This window comes from Vipera ursinii (assembly GCF_947247035.1).
Source record: "Vipera ursinii genome assembly, chromosome: 1".
Lineage (NCBI taxonomy): Eukaryota > Metazoa > Chordata > Lepidosauria > Squamata > Viperidae > Vipera > Vipera ursinii.
Window position 1 is genome coordinate 200,632,352 of NC_139512.1, and position 24,075 is coordinate 200,656,426.

General features: G+C 38.2%; 1 protein-coding gene across 3 annotated transcripts in view; it reads left to right on the forward strand.

The window, feature by feature from the left end:
* Positions 1–24,075, forward strand: part of TASP1 (taspase 1) — a 60,836-nt gene that overhangs the window by 26,006 nt on the left and 10,755 nt on the right. For 2 of the 3 annotated variants that reach the window (XM_083369834.1, XM_083369835.1), the window contains exons 9-12: positions 1,869–1,988; positions 4,301–4,379; positions 10,730–10,840; positions 23,300–23,410. In XM_083369834.1, the coding sequence (XP_083225960.1) occupies positions 1,869–1,988; positions 4,301–4,379; positions 10,730–10,840; positions 23,300–23,410 (421 nt within the window). Of the gene's footprint in view, positions 1–1,868; positions 1,989–4,300; positions 4,380–10,729; positions 10,841–21,381; positions 21,472–23,299; positions 23,411–24,075 lie in introns of those variants that run through there. The other variant, XR_014493322.1, reaches the window with a different exon arrangement.

Below are 24,075 nucleotides of genomic sequence, written 5' to 3' on the forward strand. Positions count from 1 at the left end.
CTTGATTCTCAGTTCAAAATGGCAGGAAATGGTGTTTTCATTTCATTTTGTTTTATTTTTGGCATTTTGATTAAGAAGTCTAGAGAACTTGCAAAGCAAGAAGGTCACGAGCCATAGAAGGTTTGGTTGTCCAAAATGGTCTATAATTGGCTTCTCATATGTTTTCATAAACACTTCATTTTCCATAACTTATTTGAGCTTCTGCATGGCAAAATGCAGTGAACTAGATTTACAACTTTTATTCTCTCTTGGAACCAAAGTCATTCAGATTAAAGAGGATTTATGATGGCCTTTGGTTGCTTCTTGGAGTGTCTTTGTTCTAAGGACTTTAATCTTCATTAGAAGGAAGTATATATACAACTATACTTTCCACTATACTAATTTGGATGCGAAACTCATATGCAGTACTTGCTTGTAATGGGAAGCTCTGGCAGAAGATCCTTTGAAAGTCCAGCTGATAATTAGTAAAATGATGGTTGGAACTCTAGTCTTTGTTTTTGCCGATAGCCGTAGCCTCTAAAAATGATTACTTTAAAAACAAATACATTGTGTATTTGATTATATCAGATTTTGTAGTAATCTTAAGGATAAAACAAGATAAAAATCCAGGAATATATTAAATCTCATTCAGTTATCAGTGAATGTATATTCAGAAAAACTTAGCCCTAAATTGGGGTACTTAGGGATTAATTGTAAAAACATACCCCTTTCACTGCTGTTCTGTCTGGATTTGCATTGAGCAGTAAGTTCCATCTGAGTCCAATAGAGCTTACATTTTATTAAAAAAAATACATTTCAGAACTGGGTAATTTACAGCCGATGACTTAATTTCACTTGATCTTGAGCCTGATTTTGAAAGCATTTTGGTAATGATCCAGACCAGAGGTCCCCAACCTTTTGGGCACCAGGGAAGAGTTCCATGGAGAAAGGTTTTTCCGCGGACTGGAAAGTATGTGGTTTTGTGTGCTACCTGCATTCCATGGATGGGGCTTTGCTTGTTTGTGCGGACCAGTTCCTGGCATGCTACGGCCCAATACCAGTCCATAGACCCGGGGTTGGAGACCCCTGATCCAGACCACTCCTAGCTATCTCATTCCTGGTACCCTGCTATGTAAAGAAGAAGAGACAGCAAACAGTATCCAAAAGAGAAAAAGAAAAGGACTATCAGAAAGAGAATAACAACTTTGCTTAACCCTAATCACTATTAGCAGGAAAAAAATGTAATTTTTAAAAAATTATTCTTCAAACGCCACTGTAATGTACTTAATGTGGTAAAAGGCATTGCATAAGTATCTTCATGCTATAGGCAACTCCCAGCTTAAGAATGAGTTCCATTCCCAAAGTCTGTCCTTAAGTTGAATTTGTATGTAGGCTGGAACAATATTAAACTACCGTGTAAGTAGTGTTGTGAATTTGAATCATTGTGTATTTAACTGGAATTTTGCTGCATAGGCTCCATTCTTAACATAACTATAAGATGTCCTTAAATTGGGACATTTTTAACCTGGGGACTTGTATACATTTTGAGTAAAGCTCTGTCTTATTTTGCTTATTCAGAGGAAGAAAATACTGCATTAGAGGTGTTTCGGTATTAATGAAGTTTTATTTGGAACAAGCTGATAAAACTATTTCCCTGATTGGAGTCATTGCCGAGTCAGCCTTCTGTCCTGTAGATAAACTTCATATCTTAAGATGCAAAACTGACCTTAGCAAGTAATCTCAATGACTGGATGTAAAGCAAGTACAATCTGTTCAAGAAAAGTAAATAGTCCTGTCCCCCACTGATAGTTATTTGGCTCTAGGCTCCATATGTCTTCAACTGCAAAAAATACCTTACTGCTCATTTTCTTTGTTTTCCTGTTGGATAGGAAAATGAGTCAGAAACATTGGACACCGTTGGAGCAGTTGTTATTGATCAAGAAGGAAATGTCGCTGCTGCCGTTTCCAGTGGAGGCTTAGCTTTGAAACATCCTGGGAGAGTGGGTCAGGTAGGCTTAATCTGATAGTGCATCTTCAATTTTTTGAACCACACTTGGTGTCAAATAGACAGCACGTTCTTTAACGTGATGAAAATAATGCTGGTTCTGGTTAAGACATTTATATGATAATCTACTCTCAGTGGGAGCCTACCAAGCACTTAATATAATGCATTTTAGATTTGGGCCTGGGATATTTGAAGATCTGTTATTGCGTGATCCTGCTTGCTTGTTAAAAATTTGACTTGGAAACTATGTTTCCTATTCCACTGTTTTTAAATACCTTCTAGTCAGTGTTGACTTCTGGCATCTGTCTAGACCAGGGGTGTCAAACTGCCGGCCCACGGGCCGGATGCATCATCCCAAAACCGCGCCCTCCCCATTGCCGGCAACTGAGAAAAAGCTCCGATACGTTGCGTGAGTTTGACATGTCTGGTCTAGACAGATTTCCTCAGTTTCGTTAGCAAAGATTTTGTAAGTGGTTTGCCGTTGCCTGGGGCACCTTAGGATGCCATAGAGCAGGGGTGTCAAACTGCCGGCCCACGGGCTAGACGCGTCATCCGGAAGCCGCGCCCACCCCATTGCCGGCAATGGCAAAACAGTCCCGATATGTCGTCGTGAGTTTGACATGTCTGCCATAGAGTGATGTGAGAGAGACTGGTTGCCCCAAAGTCACCGAACTGGCTTGGTGCCTAAGGGGCTAGAACTCATAGGCTCCTGGTTTCTAACCGGGTGTTTTATCCACAACTATTCCATTAATTTCTGAAATACTGTTGAGGCTGTGCAAGGCAGGGATTTTTTTTAATCAAATTCCTGCCAAAGGAAACCTCACGGCTTCTCTGTATCAGTGTTGCGTAATGGCTAAGAAACTCGACCAGAATCAGGAACCCCAGGTTCAATTCCATCTCAGTCATGAAAATTCACTGGCTGATGTTGGAGTGGTCACTCTCTCAGTCCAACGTAGCCTACGTGGTGGATGTGGTGGGGATAAAATGAGATAAAATCTCCACGTAAGCTACCTTGAGCTCTGGAAGAAATGACAAGATACGAAGCAAACCAAGCCATTTACCAGTATACAGTACATAAGCCTACAGACTGATATCATTCATTTTCTGAGTTTTCATGATTTATGAAAAAGGTTTTGAGATACAGTCTGAACCACTAAAACAGAAACGGGAAAATCGGATAATTTTGCAAAACGAGGAAGCGAGCATTGGAGCAGCAGCATAAGCTCTGCCCCTTTTGTACATGATGGCAATATCCCAATGCCTTTATAAAAGTGGCAGAGCTTGTGGCATGACACTCATTTTGCCATTTGTCCTCTTTCTGCATATATCTCTGAATGAAGATTCACCGTAAAAGTCAGTGAATGGGATATTTCTCCCATTTTCTTGCCAGGGTTTCAGCAAATTTGCTCTAAAATTTACACCGTTCTTAAAATAATTGTGTAACCATCTTAAACAATTATTTAAATAACTTCTGGAGGCAGACTTAAAAAAAACATGGATCAACCAGTGTGGGAAAGAATTTGGCAGAGATAACCCTTCTGAGTCATTCCTACATTTGTTAGAATGTAGGAAGTTAATTGAAGTTAATTTATAAATTGTACTGTACTGCTGTATACATAATAGATTTACAGAATCATACCCCCCTAAATTGTTGGAAAGGCAGTGAAAAAGAGGTGTTTTAGATCTTCAGTAGGGGTGCCTTAGATAAATATCTTTTGGAATTTGGAGAGAGGGGTAATTACCAGTATTAATTCAAAGCAATTTGTAGAAGAAGTAAAATTATGCTTGTTGACAACCTTTTCTGAGTACAGTTTAAGAATGTTATATGTTAATTGCCTGCTGATAATATACCAATATTGTGAATTATATTGAAAATGTGCCATTATAAAATAAAAATGTATGGTATCTATGGAAAATTTAATACAGAAGCATATTAAAAGATAATGCAGAACTAAGAGGTTTTTTATGAAATGTAGCATCCTTTTATGAATTTTATTAGTGAAGATCCTAAAGATTAAATTTCTTGGGACTATAATGTATTCTTGTCCAATATTTAAGCTTATAATATTTTGTTTTATTGTATTTGTTGAGTATTATTTTTATGAATTATTTTATTGTGGATTTTTCTATCAAGTATTAAAAAAAGATTCAGCATGTCCTCTGCAGGGAAGCTGTAGTGTTCATGAGAAGTAGAAGGCTTAGAAATAAGGGACCTCGTCAGATGATTTGCACAAGCCTTGTGTTTGTATTGAAAGTCATTTTCTAACATTTGATTAAACTCTGATTTTACATAAAATCCTCTTCCTATTCTATCAGGCAGCTCTTTATGGATGTGGTTGCTGGGCTGAAAATATGGGATTTCAGAATCCTTACTCTACAGCTGTGAGTACCTCAGGTATTTACTAGTCTTATAAATATTTGTCTGAAATGTATATGCTAATACTTGAGATATATTGATGCTGCATATCTTGAAATGTCTAAATATTTCTAATGTGCTTTACTTCAGCTGGAAATCTTCAGCTACTTAATATGGGAGGTGGGGCAATTAATTTAATTGTATATTTCAGAAATAAAGCATGTCTATCAATCGATCTGTCTCTGTATCACCTATCTACAATTACAGAATGTTTGCCCCCCCCAATTCAGATAATATATACTTAACATAGACAGTTCCTTTGACAATAATTTAGAACCTAAATAATAGTGATTTCCCACAAACAAAATTACATCTTGAAACAGAATTGCGAAATTTGGTTATTTATACTCGCTATAGGAGGGGCCTCCTAAGGGTGCCACCGTTCGGAGAATGCCGCTTGGTGGTTCCCAGGGGGAGAGCGTTCTCTGTGGGCGCGCCTGACCTATGGAACCATTTACCGGTTGAGCTCCGGATGGCTCCCGACCTTCGCTCCTTCCGACGTGATCTAAAAACATATCTATTTAAGCAATCCGGTCTGGTCTGACGGGTTTAATTTTAATTGTGGTTTTAACTTATCTTCTACATTTGGGCAGTAGGGCTTAATTTATTTGCAATTTTCTGTATTTGTGCTTTTTGACATTTATGTCACTGTTCACCACCCTGAGTCCTTAGGGAGAAGGGCGGTATACAAATCAAATCAAATCAAATCAAATAAATAAATAAATAAATAAATAAATAGATAAATAAATAAACAAACAAACAAACTAACTAACTAACTAACTAACTAACTTTCCAAACTTCATTGAAGTTACTTATTTGCTTTCTTTTTGGAGCTGGCTTAAGTAAAATGGGAAAAGTATGATTTCATAAGTTGAATCACCACATGACTGAATTCGATTTTATGACTGTTTTTACAGTGGTTTTAAAGTGAGTCACTGCAGTTAAGCAAATCATGTCATAATTCCAAGTCCAGCTTACCCAATGGGTGTTTGTGTTAGAACATGACAGAAAACATTGCAGAATGCAGTCCCTTGATTATAGCATGCTACAAGTGGTTGTGTATGTGTGAGCTTGTTGCCAAGTGCTCAGAATGCCATTACAGTAATAACTTTGAGGAAAGGTCGTAAGTAACTTTTTCCGAGATGGTTTTTAAGCCACCAGTCGTAAGTCAAGAATTATTATTCCCTTCATTCCTGGTTTTTTTGCTTTATGCAATGCAGTAAATATTCTGCATTGTGTAAAGGGAATGAATTGATTAATTAATTATAATTTAATAAACATAAAAGCTTTACATAGTTCCACTATATTTTACCTTGTGTACATTTGTATTCAAAAATTCCTTAACTTTATTTTCTAACTTTTCTTCTTTAGGCTTTTGATTCTTTTTTAAAATAAAAAAACATGATACAACCACAAATGTACGTCTTAAAAACATTCTCAATTAGCAAATTTTAGAATCTTTACACAAAAGGAAAAAAAATGTTCAAACTCCTTTCATCTCTTTTATAAAATGTCAATCCTTTAATAATGCATTGAAGTGCCGTGTTGGAAACACTATAATTGACAGTATTAGTACAATGTGATTAAATATGTAATAGGAGCAGTATTAATCACCTATTTGATCAACTAATGATCAAGATACTAAAAAGTCAAGGACAAATAATTTTGTAACATTTTCTATAAATTTAGAACAGTACTGTTATAAAAGCATAGCTATATTAAAATACATTAGAAATTATAGGGATGACAAAAACATTTACATGAAATCTGTAATTAATAAATGCAATACAGATACTAAAATATTTTATTACAGGTATTTAAAAAATCTCTCTGAATCATTTGTTTCTTGTTCCTTTATAATTTTGAAGACTTGCCAATCTAAGTTAGCAGATTTTAAGTTCCCACTGATATATGTTAGAGGTTGTTTTATTTAAAAAAACTAATAAAAACAGGATAAAAAATATTTTAAAAATGTTTTTTTTAAAGTTTGTATTTCATTTTGCTGCCAAACAAGCTTTACTGGAAAATTGAGGTTTCTAATGCAATGGGAAGAGACCTGGGGAAAATACTATCTTCTTTACATTCCATTCAGAAAATCCCACCACCTGAGATAAGTGTAGGATATGATCTGATGTTGTAGATTTTAAAATCTAACCACTATAGGACTAATGGAAACAGAAACACTCATGGTAAGGGGCTTCAGTTTCCAGTATATATTCCAACTGCAGTAAAAAAAAAATCTCACTGAAGTACTTCATAAAGACTGCTGTAAATTGCTCACCATTATTAGGAATATTTAACAATTCTAATATCTCTGAATCAGAACATGTAAACAGATCACTTCAACATGAACCTCTTATTTACTGTGTCCGCAACACAGATAAAACATCCAAGATTTGTTGTTTATCACAATTTTCAAGCTGGTTGATTTTTTTTTTCCATCTGAGTCAAGTCAGTATGACTTTTAACTCTGCCATTTTGTGATCCAGAGAATTAGCTCTCTACTTCACGTTCAGAAACTTCTGCTTTTGTCTGTTTGAATTCATTTCTTCAGTTCATTGTAATCTCAGTTGTCATTTCCTTGTATGTGACTGAATTGTTTTTTTTTTCTTCAAAATAGTTACTACAAAGTTTTGAAATATTGATGGGTGCCATTTTGGAGTACAAGCCCAAAATTGTCCATATTGCTGCACAGTAGATAATGGTACCGCTAACAAGGAGAGATGAATTTCTCTAGATCCTCCATGAATTTTGCTGCTGTGGCTGATCATTTAACAATAGTTCATGTGGTGTAACTTGCTCCGAGCTTCCTTCTTTTTTGCATGTGGCTTGCAGAAAGAAGCTTGGCTTTTCATTTCTCCTCCACTCAATAGCAGTTGCTTTCATGTCTGAAAATTGAAAACGTGTGTTTTTCAGTGTGCTGTATGAATGCAGATGCCCTCTGTCACACCTGCTTCTAATTTCCTGACTTGAAAGGAAATCTCATCAAAAGAAGCAGAAACAATTTCTTTGACACACTGCTCTGAAATGCCTTGCTTTACAGAAGTTCTTTGCTATGCCATCTTGGTTCCATTGGTAGATGATTCTAAGATGCTAGACTTGAATAATAAGTTTTACTTTGCCCAATATTGTGGTTGGTGTGTTTTTTTTAAAAAAAGATTTTTTTGAGGTTATTTTAATTTTTTAAGAAATCTGCTTAAAGGGGATTTGGGTAGGTGCTGGGCTTTGTGATAAACTGAAATGAAAAATATTGCATATAGTAGTAACCAGAGGTCATGTTAAAACTGGTAAGAAAGTTATCAAGAGCCATTGAAGTTTTCGGGCTTTTCATGTTTAATTCTAAGATTCCAGGAAGAATGCCAGCACAAAATCATGCACCTCCTACAAGACTTCCTAACCTTTGAGTACTACCGTACTGTAATGCACATAGGTGGTTTTAAAAATGTTTCTTAGCTTTAGAAATAATTGTACAGTGAAAATATGAGGCCCCAGTGACACATGGTACAGGTGATCCACACCTGAATCTAGATTGTTTTTGATATGGTCCAGTTAATATTGATTCTCTTTATTTTTGAATGTGGACCTTCCCAATTATTGAAGGAAGGGCTAACTGCTCAGTCCTATAATGTTACTCCTCTTTCCTGTCCTCAACATTGTTTTCCCTTCCATGTTTTCATCACATTCCTGTTACTGAATGAAAAAGGCTAATGGCAAATATAGTCATGAGGTGATAAAAGACACTCTCACACAGCCCTTTCAAGAGTGAGCCTTGGTAGCCATCCAGTTATGTCTGTTGCCTCTCTTTCACGGGATACCCACTGATGGCAAAAAGATTCCAGATTTGTTCGCCCAGCTCCAACCCCTCTCCCACACACACACATGGTCAAAACGCTCAATAAGCACTCCTCTTGATTGAACAAGTTCTGTTTGTGTGGTACCAACTATGCTGGTAGAGATGGATGAGGCTAAAAGACTAGGTTTGTGCGTGGAGATTTTTTTTTTGTATGGGGGAATGTTCAGACATCTGAGCTTTTACCTAAAATGGTACAGATGTAGTACATCAGTCAGAAGTCTTTAATCTTCTCAATAATCCTACTGAGGGCTAGAGAGAAACTATCAGACTATTTAAAGAGGTTCGAGACAGGGCAAGCTCCTGTCCCTGTCTCCTACCAATCTAGCAGTTTGGAGGTATACAAATGCGAGTGAGTAAATAAATAAGTACCACTTCGGTGGGAAGTTAACAGCACTCACTGATGTCATGCTGGCCAAATGACCGTGGAAACCTCTTCAGACAGATAAGCATTGCCCTCTATCGTCAGCAACGACTACGGAGTAAAATCCACAGTGACTCCTTTACCCTTTACGTTGTTAGGTTGGTAAAAGAGAAAACAAGCAGCACAAAGACGCTTACATTAATCAGTGAGCTGCCAGTGAAATCAGTGTATCCTTATTGACCAGCTGTATTCTTTAGTTCCCCAAACAATCCCTGCAAACTTGGAGGCAAAGAACCTTCAGCTGACCCCCTTAAAGTTTTGTTGTTAGTTGCGAAGTCGTGTCCGACCCATCGCGACCCCATGGACAACGTTTCTCCAGGCCTTCCTATCCTCTACCATCTTCTGGAGTCCATTTAAGCTCACGCCTACTGCTTCAGTGACTCCATCCAGCCACCTCATTCTCTGTTGTCCCCTTCTTCTCTTGCCTTCAACCTTTCCCAGCATTAGGCTCTTCTCCAGTGAGTCCTTCCTTCTCATTAGGTGGCCAAAGTATTTGAGTTTTAGCTTCAGGATCTGGCCTTCTAAAGAGCAGTAAGGGTTGATCTCCTCTAGGACTGACCGGTTTGATCGCCTTGCAGTCGAAGGGACTCGCAGGAGTCTTCTCCAGCACCAGAGTTCAAAGGCCTCAATTCTTTGGCGCTCGGCCTTTTTTATGGTCCAACTTTCACTGCCATACATTGCAACTGGGAAGACCATAGCCTTGACTATACGCACTTTTGTTGACAGGGTGATGTTAAAGTTTAGAATCGGTTAAAGTTCTGGGATTTTTCCTTGTTTGCATATACTTTGAGAAACACTTTTTCTTTGAGGGCGGGCTTTAATAAGCAGTAATAATCCGTGTAATATAGCTCCCCACAGGTCTATTCATGCCTCCTTGCCCTGTTTTAAAAATTAGCTTTGGAAGAAAAATAGTGGAGGTATCTATGGGTCTTAGTCAGCAGCATGTAGTGATAGCATTGTAAACTGTTCCAGAAAGACAAATTTAAACTGTTTGGAGGGTAGGAGTCGGGTACTGTCACTGTAAAGGTGCCAGTCTGTTTTCAGCAAGATATATTCTGGAGTGACCTTTTAGCACTTTGAAAAGATGGCTGGGGCAAGTGTGATCCTTCGTTAAGTACTGCACTGTTGGGTTAGCATCTGTTTATGATAAAGTAGGTTCTTTGTGTAAATCTCTACAGTAAAATATCTTGACATGATGTCTGTAGTAGTTAACACTGGTGCTTTCTTTCAGAGAACATAGAGAAGTAAGCTTTGGTTGATCACACAGTTTTCCCTAAGTGTGATGGAAAAAAATGACAGGACTCTCTTGGAAATTCAAGAATATTCACCAGAACAGAAACTTTACTGAAGGGACAGGGAAGTGAATTAGACATATACCCTGTCCTGTCTCTTTGGTGAAGTTTCTGTTAAGAGGAAGAAATGGGGGAAAAATGTATTAACTTGAATACTATTTTTTTGTAGACATGCAATGCAGGAATAAGCTATTTAGTTTTCTTAATTACTGAAAATGTTAAAAAGTGAATATTATCTATCTATCATCTATCTATCTCTATCTATCTATCTATCTATCTATCTATCTATCTATCTATCTATCTATCTATGTTGATGAGTTTGGCTTCGGTGTTTATATGTCATAACATTGTTCTTCATTATTGATTTATAACATAACACAAGTGGCTTGAAATTTAAATAAGCATGAATGAGAAAAAAATAGCCACCTACGTGTTGCTAACTGAATCTTAAATACACATATGCTTTTTTTGCATGTAAAACCAATGGATCATGCTTGAAATAATAACCTTTACTATATTGAAAATAATCCTGGGAGACTAAATGGTGAAGAACGAATACTCTCTGTTCAGTTCCTAAATTATGGGTTCTGATTTTTCGTTGGTTTTATTTTCAAGTTCTTTCTGGATCATTAGAATCTTTTGAGATTTGTTCTCTGAAAAAAGTACTATAGCAGTTCCATACAACTATTAGTTAAGATAAAGATATTTTTCTGTTTTGCACATGTATATTAACCATGCTTATATGCATATATTCTTTATGTAGGTTGTGGAGAGCATCTTGTACGGACATTACTGGCCAGAGAATGTTCATGTGCTTTGCAGAATGAAGATGCTCATCAAGCTCTGCTAGAAACTATGCAAAACAAGTTTATTAGTAAGTATAAAATTTAATTTGAGACTGGCTTCTAATTGTTTCTAGCCATGTTAATGCAGTGAAAACAAGAGTTCTGTGCTACTTTGTAGGCCAGGACATGATTTTTTTTTAATCTAAAAAAGATTATTCCCTAATATTTTTGCTGGTCGTTAGGGTATATTCAGTTTCTTTTAACACAAAGATAATTCTGTTGCAGAATAATACTTTTGGTATCATAAGACAGGGCTTTTTAACCTTTTCACCCATTGTACCACTTTTAGGATATGGCAACATCCGAGTACCACCAGTCGCCTACCAAGGTGTCAAAAACCTGACCAAAAATGGGGGGAAAAAGTGATGAAGTACAGGTAGTCCTCGACTTACAACAGTTTGCTTAGTGACTGTTCGAAGTTACAATGGCACTGAAAAAAGTGTCCCGCAAGTCACCTACCTGCCCGCCTGGCGGCGCTCTTCCTCTTGTCTGAGGATTTCATTGTTGTGAGCATTTCTGTTGAGGATTGGCAGCGGGGGTGGGGTGGGGGTGTGTTTGGTTTTTATTTCCCCCCCATCTGCTGGGTGGTTGCAGCAAGTTTTGGTCACTTCACATGACTCTGGGACACTTTGACCGTCATAAATATGAATCAGTTGCCAAGCATCTGAATGTAAAACACAAGACCCTGGAGATGCTACAACATTCCAGCTGATCGGCGCTTCTTCTGGGCTCAGCAAAGCACCAGGATCAGCACCGAGCTCTAGCTGGAGCCTGGCGCTGATCCTGGGGCTTCCGCTGAGCCCTGACAGCCCTGCAGCTCCAGCCGTCTCTCGCTCAGGCTTGTGCGGTGCTGCCACCGGTTCAGCTCATTCCCCTCCCCCGCTACCACTTTTCTAGGGTGGGCACATACCACGAGCCAGGTGCCAATGTACCACAGGTGGCACCCGTACCACTGGTTGAAAAGCCCTGTCTTAAGAGTCATGTGGCACCATCTACAGCCTGAATAACAATCATATGTATGAAACGCTTTGGTACTAAGAAACAAATGACTTAATAATACTTGTGTGAGATTTCATTAGGGTACTGTTTCTTCCCCTGTTCTTTGAATAATGTAAGCTTTGCTCTGTTGTGAAAGTAATGCCTTGTCGCTCTGCTTATTTTGTTGTTCTACTTATCTATACAGTCGAGACAGCTTAGAAAATAAAAGAGTATAAAGCAACAGAAATATAAGTAGACTTAAATTCAAAATTATTATAAATTGATTTAGCAATGAAAAACTTGGGAAAAGAGGGTGTTTTTCTTAAATATTGGTAGAATATGTTTTCTGATGAGGTTTTTAAAAAGTGCAGGTAGTTGGAGGAGAAACCTTCCATAGAATTTAAACACCCGTTACTTTTCATTCGGTTATTTCTGTCCTTCCTTTTGTTTTCTAATTGGTTCTTTTGTTGTAGAAGTTCAGTAAGTAAATTTAAGCTTTATACACCAGATTAAAATGAATCTTATTCCAGATAGGTCACTTTGGAAGTATTCTTTAATTTTTAAATCAGAGGAGGTTTTTCCCCCATATATACATATATAAAGGTATTACATATATACAGTCTCTTCCACATGCATCATTTTAAAGGGCTTTTAATTTTGCTTTTCTATATATAGAGATAATGCAAAAAGAGAAAAGGGAATGTGATGATTGATAAACTTGCCTTCTAATGAAGTGAAACACTTTGCTAGAACTCTCTAGTCACAGAGTGAATGGATGTTGTGTCTTTGCCGGTCTGCTCTATGTTAGTTCTGACTCAACTGAGCAGGAATGTTTTCAAGCCTTTGAAGAGAGAGATGATGTTTTAATCCTTCCTGATTCCGGTACTGCTTCAGACAAACCTTTCTCCTGATCCTCATTTTAACATTCAAAATCCTTTCCTAAAATCCTACTATTTCCACTGTAATCCACTGCTTTGCAACTCATTCCTTCATTTAGAAGTCAACTTGTATTTTTCTATTTAGAATATGGCTGCTGCCTCTGATAATATCATGCAAAAATAAATATAGGCCATTGGTTTCTTTACATCACAAGATGGCTTGCTATATATGAAGAAAATTCCTTACAGTTCCCTTTATACCCCCAAAGTAGTTCAGTTTTATTATAGTCATTGACTATAGTCAAGTTCATATGCTCAGTAGACAATATAAATTACAATATCAAACTAAATCATACCTTTTGTAGCAATGTAAGTGTGGGCATGATAGAGGGAGGCCTCCCTGAGGCAAATTACTTCCATTCAATTTTTAAAACCACCTAACAAGCAGACAAATGACAATTATTGGCTATTTTGAAGTAGTCTTCAAACATTTTGGGCCACGTACAGCTTATGTGTTGGGAATGAAGATAAATATATGTGTACCAGGATAATGTTGCAGAATCCAATCTGACTTTGTCACCAGGACCAAAGGTTTATTCTTCCAAGCTTTCGGCTCGTATTAGAGCCCATCATCAGGGAACTTCTCTCCCTCTAGAATATGTGCCCTGGTCTGTTCTGCATAGTGTATTTATATGGTTCCTGGTTGTATGTAGCTTTTTTTGTTAATTAGGATGTTCATGGCTGGCTACTAAGTCGCTAGTTGTTTCTTTGTGCCACAGCACCCTTAGCTCCTAAGAACCTGATAGGCTGGTAGTAAACCAGAATTCCTTTTGATTGACAAAGGGCCCATTTCCCAGGCTTCAATCGTTTCTCTGGCTAGTTTTGTCCCTGCTTGGCCAACAATCATAGTAACTGCAAAATTGAATGCATGTCCTTGTTCATTGCAATGTGAGACTACCACATTGTTTATATGTTGCCTACCAATGATAAAAGATAATATTCATTCCACCGCTTGTATGAAAACCTGTATCAAGCTTCGTAGAAGGGTCTCTGCCTACAAATTCTTTCCTCTTAAGCAGTAAGGCATTTATAGCTATAGATCAGGGCTTTTCAACCAGTGGTACGGGTACCACCTGTGCTACAGTGGCACCTAGCAGGTGGTACACGACCATCCTAGAAAAGTGGTAGCAGGGGAGGGGAATGAGCTGAACTGGTGGCAGCATCAGTTGCTGCAACATTCCAGCTGATCGGTGCTTCTTCTGGGCTTAGCAGAAGCCCCAGGATCAACGCCGAGCTCCAGCTGGAGCCTGGCGCTGATCCTGGCGCTTCCGCTGAACCCAGAAGAAGCACCGAGCAGCTGGAATGTTGCAGCATCCCCAGGGACTTGTGATTTACATTCAGATGCTTGGCAACTGATTCATATTTATGATGGTCACAGTGTCCCAGGATCATGTGAAGTGACCAAAATCTGCTGCACACACACCCCACCCCATCCCCGCTGCCAATCCTCAACAGAAATGCTCACAACAATGAAAACCTCAGACAGGAGGAAGAGTACCACTGGGCAGGCAGGCAGGTGTCTTGCTCGGCTGTGGCTTGGGGGGAACTTTTTCAGTGCCATTGTAACCTCTAACAGTCACTAAGCGAATTGTAAGTCGAGGACTACCTGTACTTCATCACTTTTTTTCCTTTTTTGGGGGGGGTCATCAAGTTTTTAACACCTTGGTAGGCGACTGGTGGTACTCAGATGTTGCTATATCCTAAAAGTGGTACAATGGGTGAAAAGGTTGAAAAGCCTTGCTATATAGATTATCTGGAAGGTAGTGAAATGAAGGATTGAATCTTCAGATTCCTCAATTCACATTTACGGAATCACAGGGCTGGTACATAGTAGCAGCCATATTTAAATGAATGAAAAATTCACTGTAAAATCTAAATAAATGTTACAGAAGGATGAAATTCCTAAGGGCAGTGTTGGAAGAAAATGGAAGACTGGGAGATCGTTTATATCAAAGTCTTAGAAAAATATTCAAATTAGTATAAAAGAGATGAAAAATCTAAACACACAAATAAGTTTTTAGTACAATATTGTTGTTGTTGTTAGCTGCGAAGTCGTGTCCGACCCATCGCGACCCTATGGACAACATTCCTCCAGGCCTTCCTGTCCTCTACCATCTTCTGGAGTCCATTTAAGCTCACGCCTACTGCTTCAGTGACTCCATCAAGCCACCTCATTCTCTGTCGTCCCCTTCTTCTCTTGCCCTCAATCTTTCCCAGCATTAGGCTCTTCTCCAGTGAGTCCTTCCTTCTCATTAGGTGGCCAAAGTATTTGAGTTTTAGCTTCAGGATCTGGCCTTCTAAAGAGCAGTCAGGGTTGATCTCCTGTAGGACTGACCGGTTTGATCGCCTTGCAGTCCAAGGGACTCGCAGGAGTCTTCTCCAGCACCAGAGTTCAAAGGCCTCAATTCTTTGGCGCTCAGCCTTTCTTATGGTCCAACTTTCACTGCCATACATTACAACTGGGAAGACCATAGCCTTGACTATACGCACTTTTGTTGACAGGGTGATGTCTCTGCTTTTTAGTGTGCTGTGTAGATTTGCCATGGCTTTCCTCCCCAGGAGCAAGCGTCTTTTAATTTCTTGGCTACAGTCCCCATCTGCAGTGATCTTGGAGCCCAGGAAAATAAAATCTGTCACTACCTCCATTTCTTCCCCATCTATTTGCCAGGAATTGAGAGGGCCAGATGCCATGATCTTGGTTTTCTTAATGTTAAGTTTCAACCCAAGTTTTGCACTCTCCTTCTTCACCCGCAACAAGAGGCTCTTTAGTTCTTCTTCACTTTCTGCCATTAGAGTGGTATCATCTGCGTATCTTAGGTTGTTGATATTTCTTCCGGCAATATTAATTCCAACTTTTGTTTCATCTAGCCCTGCCTTTCTCATGATGTACTCTGCATATACCGTAAGTTAAATAGGCAGGGTGACAGTATACAGCCTTGCCGGACTCCTTTCCCAATTTTGAACCAATCAGTGGTTCCGTGTCCAGTTCTCACTGTTGCTTCTTGATCCACATATAGGTTTCTCAAGAGACAAATAAGATGGTCTGGTACTCCCATCTCTTTAAGAACTTGCCACAGTTTGTTATGATCCACACAATCAAAGGCTTTAGCATAGTCAATGAAGCAGAAGTAGATGTTTTTCTGGAACTCCCTAGCTTTCTCCATGATCCAGCGTATGTTGGCAATTTGATCTCTAGTTCCTCTGCCTCTTTGAAATCCTGCCTGTACTTCTGGTAGTTCTCGATCCACATACTGCTGAAGTCTAGCTTGTAGGATTTTAAGCATGACTTTACTAGCATGAGAAATGAGTGCAATGGTGCGATAGTTTGAACATTCTTTGGCACTGCCTTTCTTTGGAATTGGAATGTAAACTGATCTTTTCCAATCCTGTGGCCACTGTTGAGTTTTCCAAATTTGCTGGCAAATTGAGTGTAGCACTTATTACTGCACTGTCTTTTAAGATTTTGAATAGCTCAGCTGGAATACTGTCACCTCCACTAGCTTTGTTGTTGCTCAGCTTTTCTAAGGCCCACTTCACTTCACATTCAAGGATGTCTGGCTCGAGGTCAGTGACCACCTCATTGTGATTTTCAGGGTCGTTAAGCTCATTTTTGTATAGTTCTTCTGTCTAATTTTGCCACCTCTTCTTAATCTCTTCTGCCTCTGTTAGGTCCCTGCCATTTTGGTCCTTTATCATGCCCATTTTTGCATTAAACGTTCCCTTCATCTCTCCAATTTTCTTGAAAAGATCTCTGGTCCTCCCTATTCTATTGTTTTCTTCTATTTCTTTGCACTGTTCATTTAAGAAGGCATTCTTATCTCTTCTAGCTATTCTCTGGAATTCTGCATTCAATTGGGCATATCTATGTTTTTCTCCCTTGCCTTTCGCTTCCCTCCTTTCCTCAGCTATTTGCAAAGCTTCCTCAGACAGCCATTTTGCTTTCTTGCATTTCTTTTTCTTTGGGATGGTTTTGGTTGCTACCTGTTGTACAATGTCACGAACCTCTGTCCATAGTTCTTCAGGCACTCTGTCTATCAGATCTAATTCCTTAAATCTATTTGTCACCTCTACTGTATATTCAACAGGGATATGATTTAATTCATACCTGAGTGGCCTAGTGCTTTTCCCTACTTTCTTCAGTTTAAGCCTAAACTTTGCAAGGAGAAGCTCATGGTCTGAGCCACAGTCTGCTCCTGTTCTTGTTTTTACTGACTGTATAGAGCTTCTCCATCTTTGGCTGCAGAGCATATAGTCAATCTGATTTCTGTGTTGACCGTCTGGTGATGTCCATGTGTAGAGCTGTCTCTTGGGTTGTTGGAAAAGAGTGTTTGCTATGACCATCGTATTCTCTTGACAAAATTCTATCAGCCTGTGCCCTGCTTCATTTTGTACTCCAAGGCCAAACTTGCCTGTTATTCCAGTTATCTTTTGGCTTCCTACTTTAGCATTCCAATCCCCCATGATGATAAGGACATCATTTTTTGGTGTTAGTTCTATAAGGTGCTGTAGGGCTTCGTAGAACCGGTCAATTTAATCCTCTTCAGCACTGGTGGTTGGGGCATAGACTTGGACTACTGTGATATTGAATGGTTTGCCTTGGATTCGAACTGAGATCATTCTGTCATTTTGAGGATTGTATCCCAGTATTGCTTTTCCTACTCTTTTATTGACTACGAAGGCTACTCCATTTCTTCTGAGGGATTCTTGTCCGCAGTAGTATACCTGATGGTCATCTGAATTAAATTCACCCATTCCTGTCCATTTTAGTTCGCTGATACCTAAGATGTCGATGTTCAGTCTTGTCATCTCTTGTTTGACCACGTCCAGCTTTCCTTGATTCATGGATCTTACATTCCAGGTTCCTATGGAGAAAACATCTTTACAGCATCGGACTTTCCTTTCACCACCAGTACAATATATACTGCTCCAAAAAATAAAGGGAACAGAAGATAAGACATCCTACTATTAAATACAGTACATTGTGTTGTTTAAGTGTTCCCTTTATTTTTTTGAGCAGTATATATACATAGACATCTGTTATCCTATTCACTTTCAGAATAAGCAGGGTTATTCAAAGTGCAGAATACGAAGTAATAAACAAAAGGCAATAGAGAAAAGAAAAGGAAATGGAACTAAATCTTGTTTTACATCAACAGTATTCATATATTGCTCCATAATTTTCTATCCTTGCAAATTATCCCTACTTTTACCAATTCATACATTATTATTTTTTTAAAAAAAAATCTGTCTCTTTTTGAGAATCTTATTACCTCTATTCAACCATGACTTTCTCAGTCTTCCTCTCCTTTGTATGTTTTGCAGTTTGATTATTTTACATTCTCTTGATATGAACAAAATTAAAATCCGTAATTTTTTTACTGTTGTGAAGTGAATGTACTTTTGTGTTCGGTTCACAAAATCTGTTCATTCTTGGTATACAGTATATCTAAATTCCCTAGTCCCTTTGAATTCAGCTTACTTTAACATTTCTCCTGATATACCAATTCTCATTTCCGTTCAACAAAGTGGGCTACATAATTCTACTTTTCACCCAACATTTATTCTACGTCAGACATGTCAAACACAAGGCCCGGGGGCCAGATTGGGCCCACGAAGTGGTTTCATGTGGCTCGCGAAGCCATCCTGGAAACAGTGAGGGAACGGCCCCCACTGCCTTGGCACTCCTGCCCAAGCCCCCATAGGCACCCTTGATGCGAAAGATGTAGAGCTGGCCATGCCCACCCAGTAGGCCATACGCACTCTAGCTACGCCCACCCAGTAGGCCACACCCACCCAGGCCACACCCACCCGGCCCCTTGAGGGCAACCACAGTGTTGATGCGGCCCTCAATGAAATTGAGCTTGACACCCCTGTTCTATGTGATAGACTGCCTAAGATATACTACTTTTCTAACAGCATTGAAATGCTTTAACATTTCTCATGTTTTCATATACAGATTTATACAATAATAAGGAGACACTATACATCGTTGCCTTACCCTATTCAGCACTGAATCATTCCCAACGCATTCCATTTACTCTCACATGCTTTACTTCCATTTTGTGTAAAAAGTTTGTAAAAAGAAAATATTCCTTAAAAAGAGGGAATAGTTTTCTAGGCAGAAGAGCTAAGAACAATTAAAATGTATAATATGAATGTGTGAATTATTTTATCTAAATATGCTTTTTAAATGTGGTTTTGATTCTCTTTTTTTGTTCTAATGATCTAAAATCTATGAAATATTCTCATCTGTAATCTCTATTTTATCTACTATCATAATAGTAATTAATTTATCAGTCTATAGATAAAATAGCTGTTCTCTGTCCTAATTGTAAAACATTAGCGTGTTTTTAATATAGGTAGTCTTCAACTTACCACTGTTTGTATAACTACCATTCCAAATTATGATGGAACTGAAACGTGACGTACAGCCACTCCTGGCAATGTCCCCGTGGTCATGTGATCACATTTTGGATAGCCAAGGACTAGCTTTAAAAGTAATTGAAGAGAAATAATTCAATCTATATAGATACAACAGTACCTTTTTAGTAAGCTAGATCATGGGTGTCAAACTGCCAGCTCGCGGGCTGGATGCGTCATGTGGAAGCCATGCCCACCCCAGCTTCGATAAGGGGAAAAAAGTCATGATACATCGTGACATGTCACGTGATGCGGCGAGTTTGGACCCCTGAGCTCTATTATAGAAGTGGTAAACAGTTAAAACAACTGAAATGTTAAAAAAAGGTTATTTTATGCATAACATCAATCAATATTAATGTGTTTAAAGACATGCCATCTGTATCCAAAAAATCCTACATCTACTGCATGGGGTTTGTTAAGAGCTGTCGGATCTCAAAATCAACACCACATTTTGCAAAAGTACACCTAAACGGTAATGCAAAAATGCTGGGCATATTCTAAATATTGATTTTTTTTATTGATACAGTAGTTGCTTGAACTGTAATTTATAGTATAAATTTTACATCTCTGATGAATAAAGTAGGTTAATAGCCTGCTCGTAACATTATGACTTTGGTTCTCTTTATCATCAGAGTCTTATTTCTTATCTACTTATTATTGCAAAATACAACTTCCCAGAGAGACATTTAAATATTCCTTCTTACTTAGGAATACCTGAATGGATATTCAGAATTTTATTAAAAAGTGCATGAAAGACCACCCTAGTAGCAGCTGTGTTTTCTTCATCTTATTTTTATAGCTAACAGGACATTTGACTTAAGTAGTGGTTGGATTGGAAGCGGAATACATGAATTACACTGTTTTTATGTAGGTACCTTTGGTTTAATAAAGATAAAAGATGGAATACACACACTGATGTAGAATGAAAATAGTGTTCTGTAAACATAAGTATCTTTCGGACAGAAACAGAGGATTTTATACCTCATCTATTCCTTTCAAATTCAGCCAAGTTTGTGGAATGCAAGTTTCTCAGTAAATGTTTATTCTATTTGCAGGCTGATTTGGGAGCCTAACAAATTGAAATATGTGTACTTCTTTAAAACTACATGTAAAGTATTTTCAAACTTTTAAAAACGTCAGCTTTTTTTAATAATGCATGCACTGTTTTGCAAAAACATTTTTGATAATCTCTTGCGTATGAATTAGTGTGGAACATTTGCATGATGAAAAAAATACTCATGCGTCAGGTTCCTTGTTAATAGATTTGAATATGCTTAGAAGCTTTGCAAAAGTCAAGTAATACAGAGTTCAGAGGTAGATACATTTTTTATATTTATATACATTGAGCTTTTAAGTGAGTGTTGACTCCTGATGGCTCCTGATGGACTAGTCCTTGCAGTTTGCTATGGGGAACAAAACTTTACAGTCTTTGGGTTTCTTGCTTGATGCCTTAATCACTGTGCCAAACTGGCTGTCAAAGATTATGTATTTATTACATAAATACTAAATATCCTTTCCAACATTACCAAGGTAATCTGAGTGTCCTTCTTTTCATTGGTCTAATAGTGTATAATGCAATCCAGAAATGTTTAGTAGCTTAACTTCAGAAATAGTGTTTATGATCTCCTTAGACCAGAGTCTACCTCTATTGCATTTCTGTTCTTCAGGGGGAGAGGAGAATGAGATTATTTCCAAAAATGTTCAGTGATTATTTCTAAAATTGATTACAGGTCATCTTTCTTTAACCTCTATCTGTTTGATGACCACTTGAAGTTATAGCAGCACTGAGCAAATGGCCTCTAAGCTACAGCCATTGCAGCACCCCAGGGTGATGTGATCAAAATTCATATTCTTGGCAGCCCATTCATCAAGTAGAGGGTTGAGGGATGGCAGAGGCAGCTGGCTGGGACTGCTAAAGGCCTCAAACGTCTCTTCAGTTCCAGCACCATTGGTGCTGCCGTCACCACTATGGCCAGCTGCTCAGAGGGTGGCCAAAAGAGCACAGGTAGAGCGGGGGGGGGGGAAGATAGGTAAGTGGGAGTTAAAAAAGAGGTAGCCTGTTACATTTTGAGGCTCAGGACTAGGAGGGACCAAGCCAGAAATGACTTGGATTGGGATGGACGTTGGCTAATGATCAGTGGGGATTGGTTAAAGGTAACAATGGGGATTGCTGGGATTTCTGTCACTAAGCAATGCAATTGTGTGACATTGCACTTTTCAACCCCGCTGTTTAGCAAAGGAAATTCCAGTCCCAATTACCTTCGTAACTTGAAGACTACCTGTATATGTATTTCTGCAGAGGAGCAGAAAGAAAATATCACTGGGTAACAGTTACACCTTACTGTATTCAGTTCATAAGCTATTTAAGTACGGATAGTGGAGAAGCAATTGCCTAGTAGGCCTTTGGGGGAAACCTAGTTGTTCTAAAACCCATGGCAGAGATCCCCAACATTTTGGACACCAGGGTTTTCCCACGGACTGGAGAGTGCCTGGTTTTGTGTGCTACCTGCAGCCTGTTACCAATCCACTGACCGGGATTTGGGGACCCCTGACTTATGGGACTTCTTACAAATGTGGATGAAATAATTGTCTTATAACTTTTGAAATGTTTAAATGCTGCTTTTACTAGAAACTGAGTATATTTGAAAAAGCAGGTTAATAAAATACTTTTGAATTGCTGCTGGGTTTCACTAAGCTCCATACAACGTTGTTTTGGTCCTTATTCTCTCATGTTCTGCCATGGCCTTCTGGTAGCCTCTTTTTCCTGTCCTCTTAAATGCACATTTTACGGTTGTAAAATGATGAAATGTTTCCTTGCTCAGCAACATGAGATGAAAGTCAAATGTTTAACACATCCTTCTACTATTGTTGTAAGTAAATAACATAGAACAGACTGTTTTGTTTGTGTAGCAAAGAAAAAATACATCACTGACACTATAGTATAAAAAATACAGTGATTAAAGCAAATTAAACATGAGGAAAACAAACATAAGAAAAAATATAATTTTGACACAAGATGATTTTTAGATCATATTGAAATGTATTGCCTATCTTAAAACTATGAGTACAACCGGACAAAAATGTATAGTTAGTTAGCAATAATTTCATTGTTGCAGTTATCTGATTAAAAAAAAGCACTCACACTGTGAGTGAAAGGGCATCTTTCAATCTAACCACTGCAGGTAAAATTAATCAATGCAGCTGAAGTTGGTTGTGATTTAAAAGTGTCATTAAAATCAGTGGAATATATAAATATAGTCTTCCACTATTGTTGCTTGATATGTGGGCAAATATATATTTAACAAATGTGCGATCAAAGACTCTCTGCCCTTAACTGACTTGTTACATTTGCATTTAATCTTGTGGCGTAACCATGAAATTCTTTCCACATTTTAAAATATATGACATTAATTTGAAGCTGAACCAAAAATAAAAACTGGTATGCATAGGTTTTAGCTGGCTAATTTAAAATTAATTACAACTTCTGGTGTAGCACCTTTTAAAAGGATGTTTCAAATTTGAAAGGAACATTTGTTAACCAGTTGTGTTTTGCTCATTTTAAAGGGATTTCTCAGCATAATGGGCACAGTATTACAAATAGCAGTGGCTTTGGACAGCTTTCTTTAAAGTTCACATAGTAGGCCCAGTATATTACAGCCTATTGTTTAACTTCATATGAATTGTCCTTTTTGTGGTATAGTAACTATCATCTTCCTCTGAAGACCATATCCTTTAGCACATCTTGACAGGAGAAGCTTGGTTTTTTTGATACTATAGTAACTGACAGTATTTGATGTATACTTTTGAAATAGGCAAATTAAACACAGAGGAAAACAAAAGACAAAATTTTGTTATATTTTTATCAAACATTGTTACGACAAGATGAATTTTGGGCCATATTGAAATATCTTAGAACTACTACACGATGAAAATGTATGGTCAGTTAGCAGTAGTTTCATTTTTGCAATTATCTGATGTAAAAAAATAAAAAATAAAAAATCAGTGAGAGGAAGGGCATCTTTCCGTCTGATCCATTGCAGGTGGTTATATTTCTTACATATTATGGGAGACAGCCAGCATCCATTTTTTTTAAAAAAAAAGAAATAAGATTAATTTTCCATGATTCTCTCCTTGCCTCCCAATTCTCCATAGGTTCACCTTTTTTAGCCAACGAAGATGGTGTTCTGGGAGGAGTGATAGTTCTCCGCTCTTGTAGGTGTTCTACAGAGCCTAACTCCTCACAGGATAAACAGTCTCTATTAGGTAAGTATGAGAAGTAAGCTTTGAATAAGTTATCCAGTTATTATTAAATATAATAATTAGATTATATATCTATGACTTGAAAAACCAAAATAAAAACAGTAATTTAAATATTTACCAATTGATAGCCTATTAATTTTTTTTCTGAAGAAATTTTACTACATTTTAATTACGTCTCGGTTTCTGAAATAGGTATGAAGCGGGGGGTGGAGAACAGAATACTAAATGGGAGGTACTGTATAAGCTAATGTATTGAATATTACCAAGGCCTTCTGGAGACATTTGCTATTCTCCTAGCTCAAGGATCCCCAGCCCCTGGGCTGCGTCCCACTAGCAGGCTGCAGCCTGTTTGGAACTGGGCCACAGAAGAGGCGGGTGAGAACATACACATAAGTTCATTTGTGCGAGCGGTGGGCGGGTGTGCCCGCCGCTTGCGCAAATGGAGCTGTGTGCGCATGCTCGCCTGCCGCTCGCACATAACCATTGACTGGGGCAGACTGATAACTTTGAATCACTTTTCTAGGATAAAAATCATTCCCTCTTTATAGCGGAGAAATAGAAGGAGGGACAGCATGATGATTTTTGGGCAAGTTCTCATTTAAAAAAAGGAGCCATGAGTTCTTTTCCTTCCAGCAAATAAGGACTTGGCCCTCCACAGCTGCTAATGC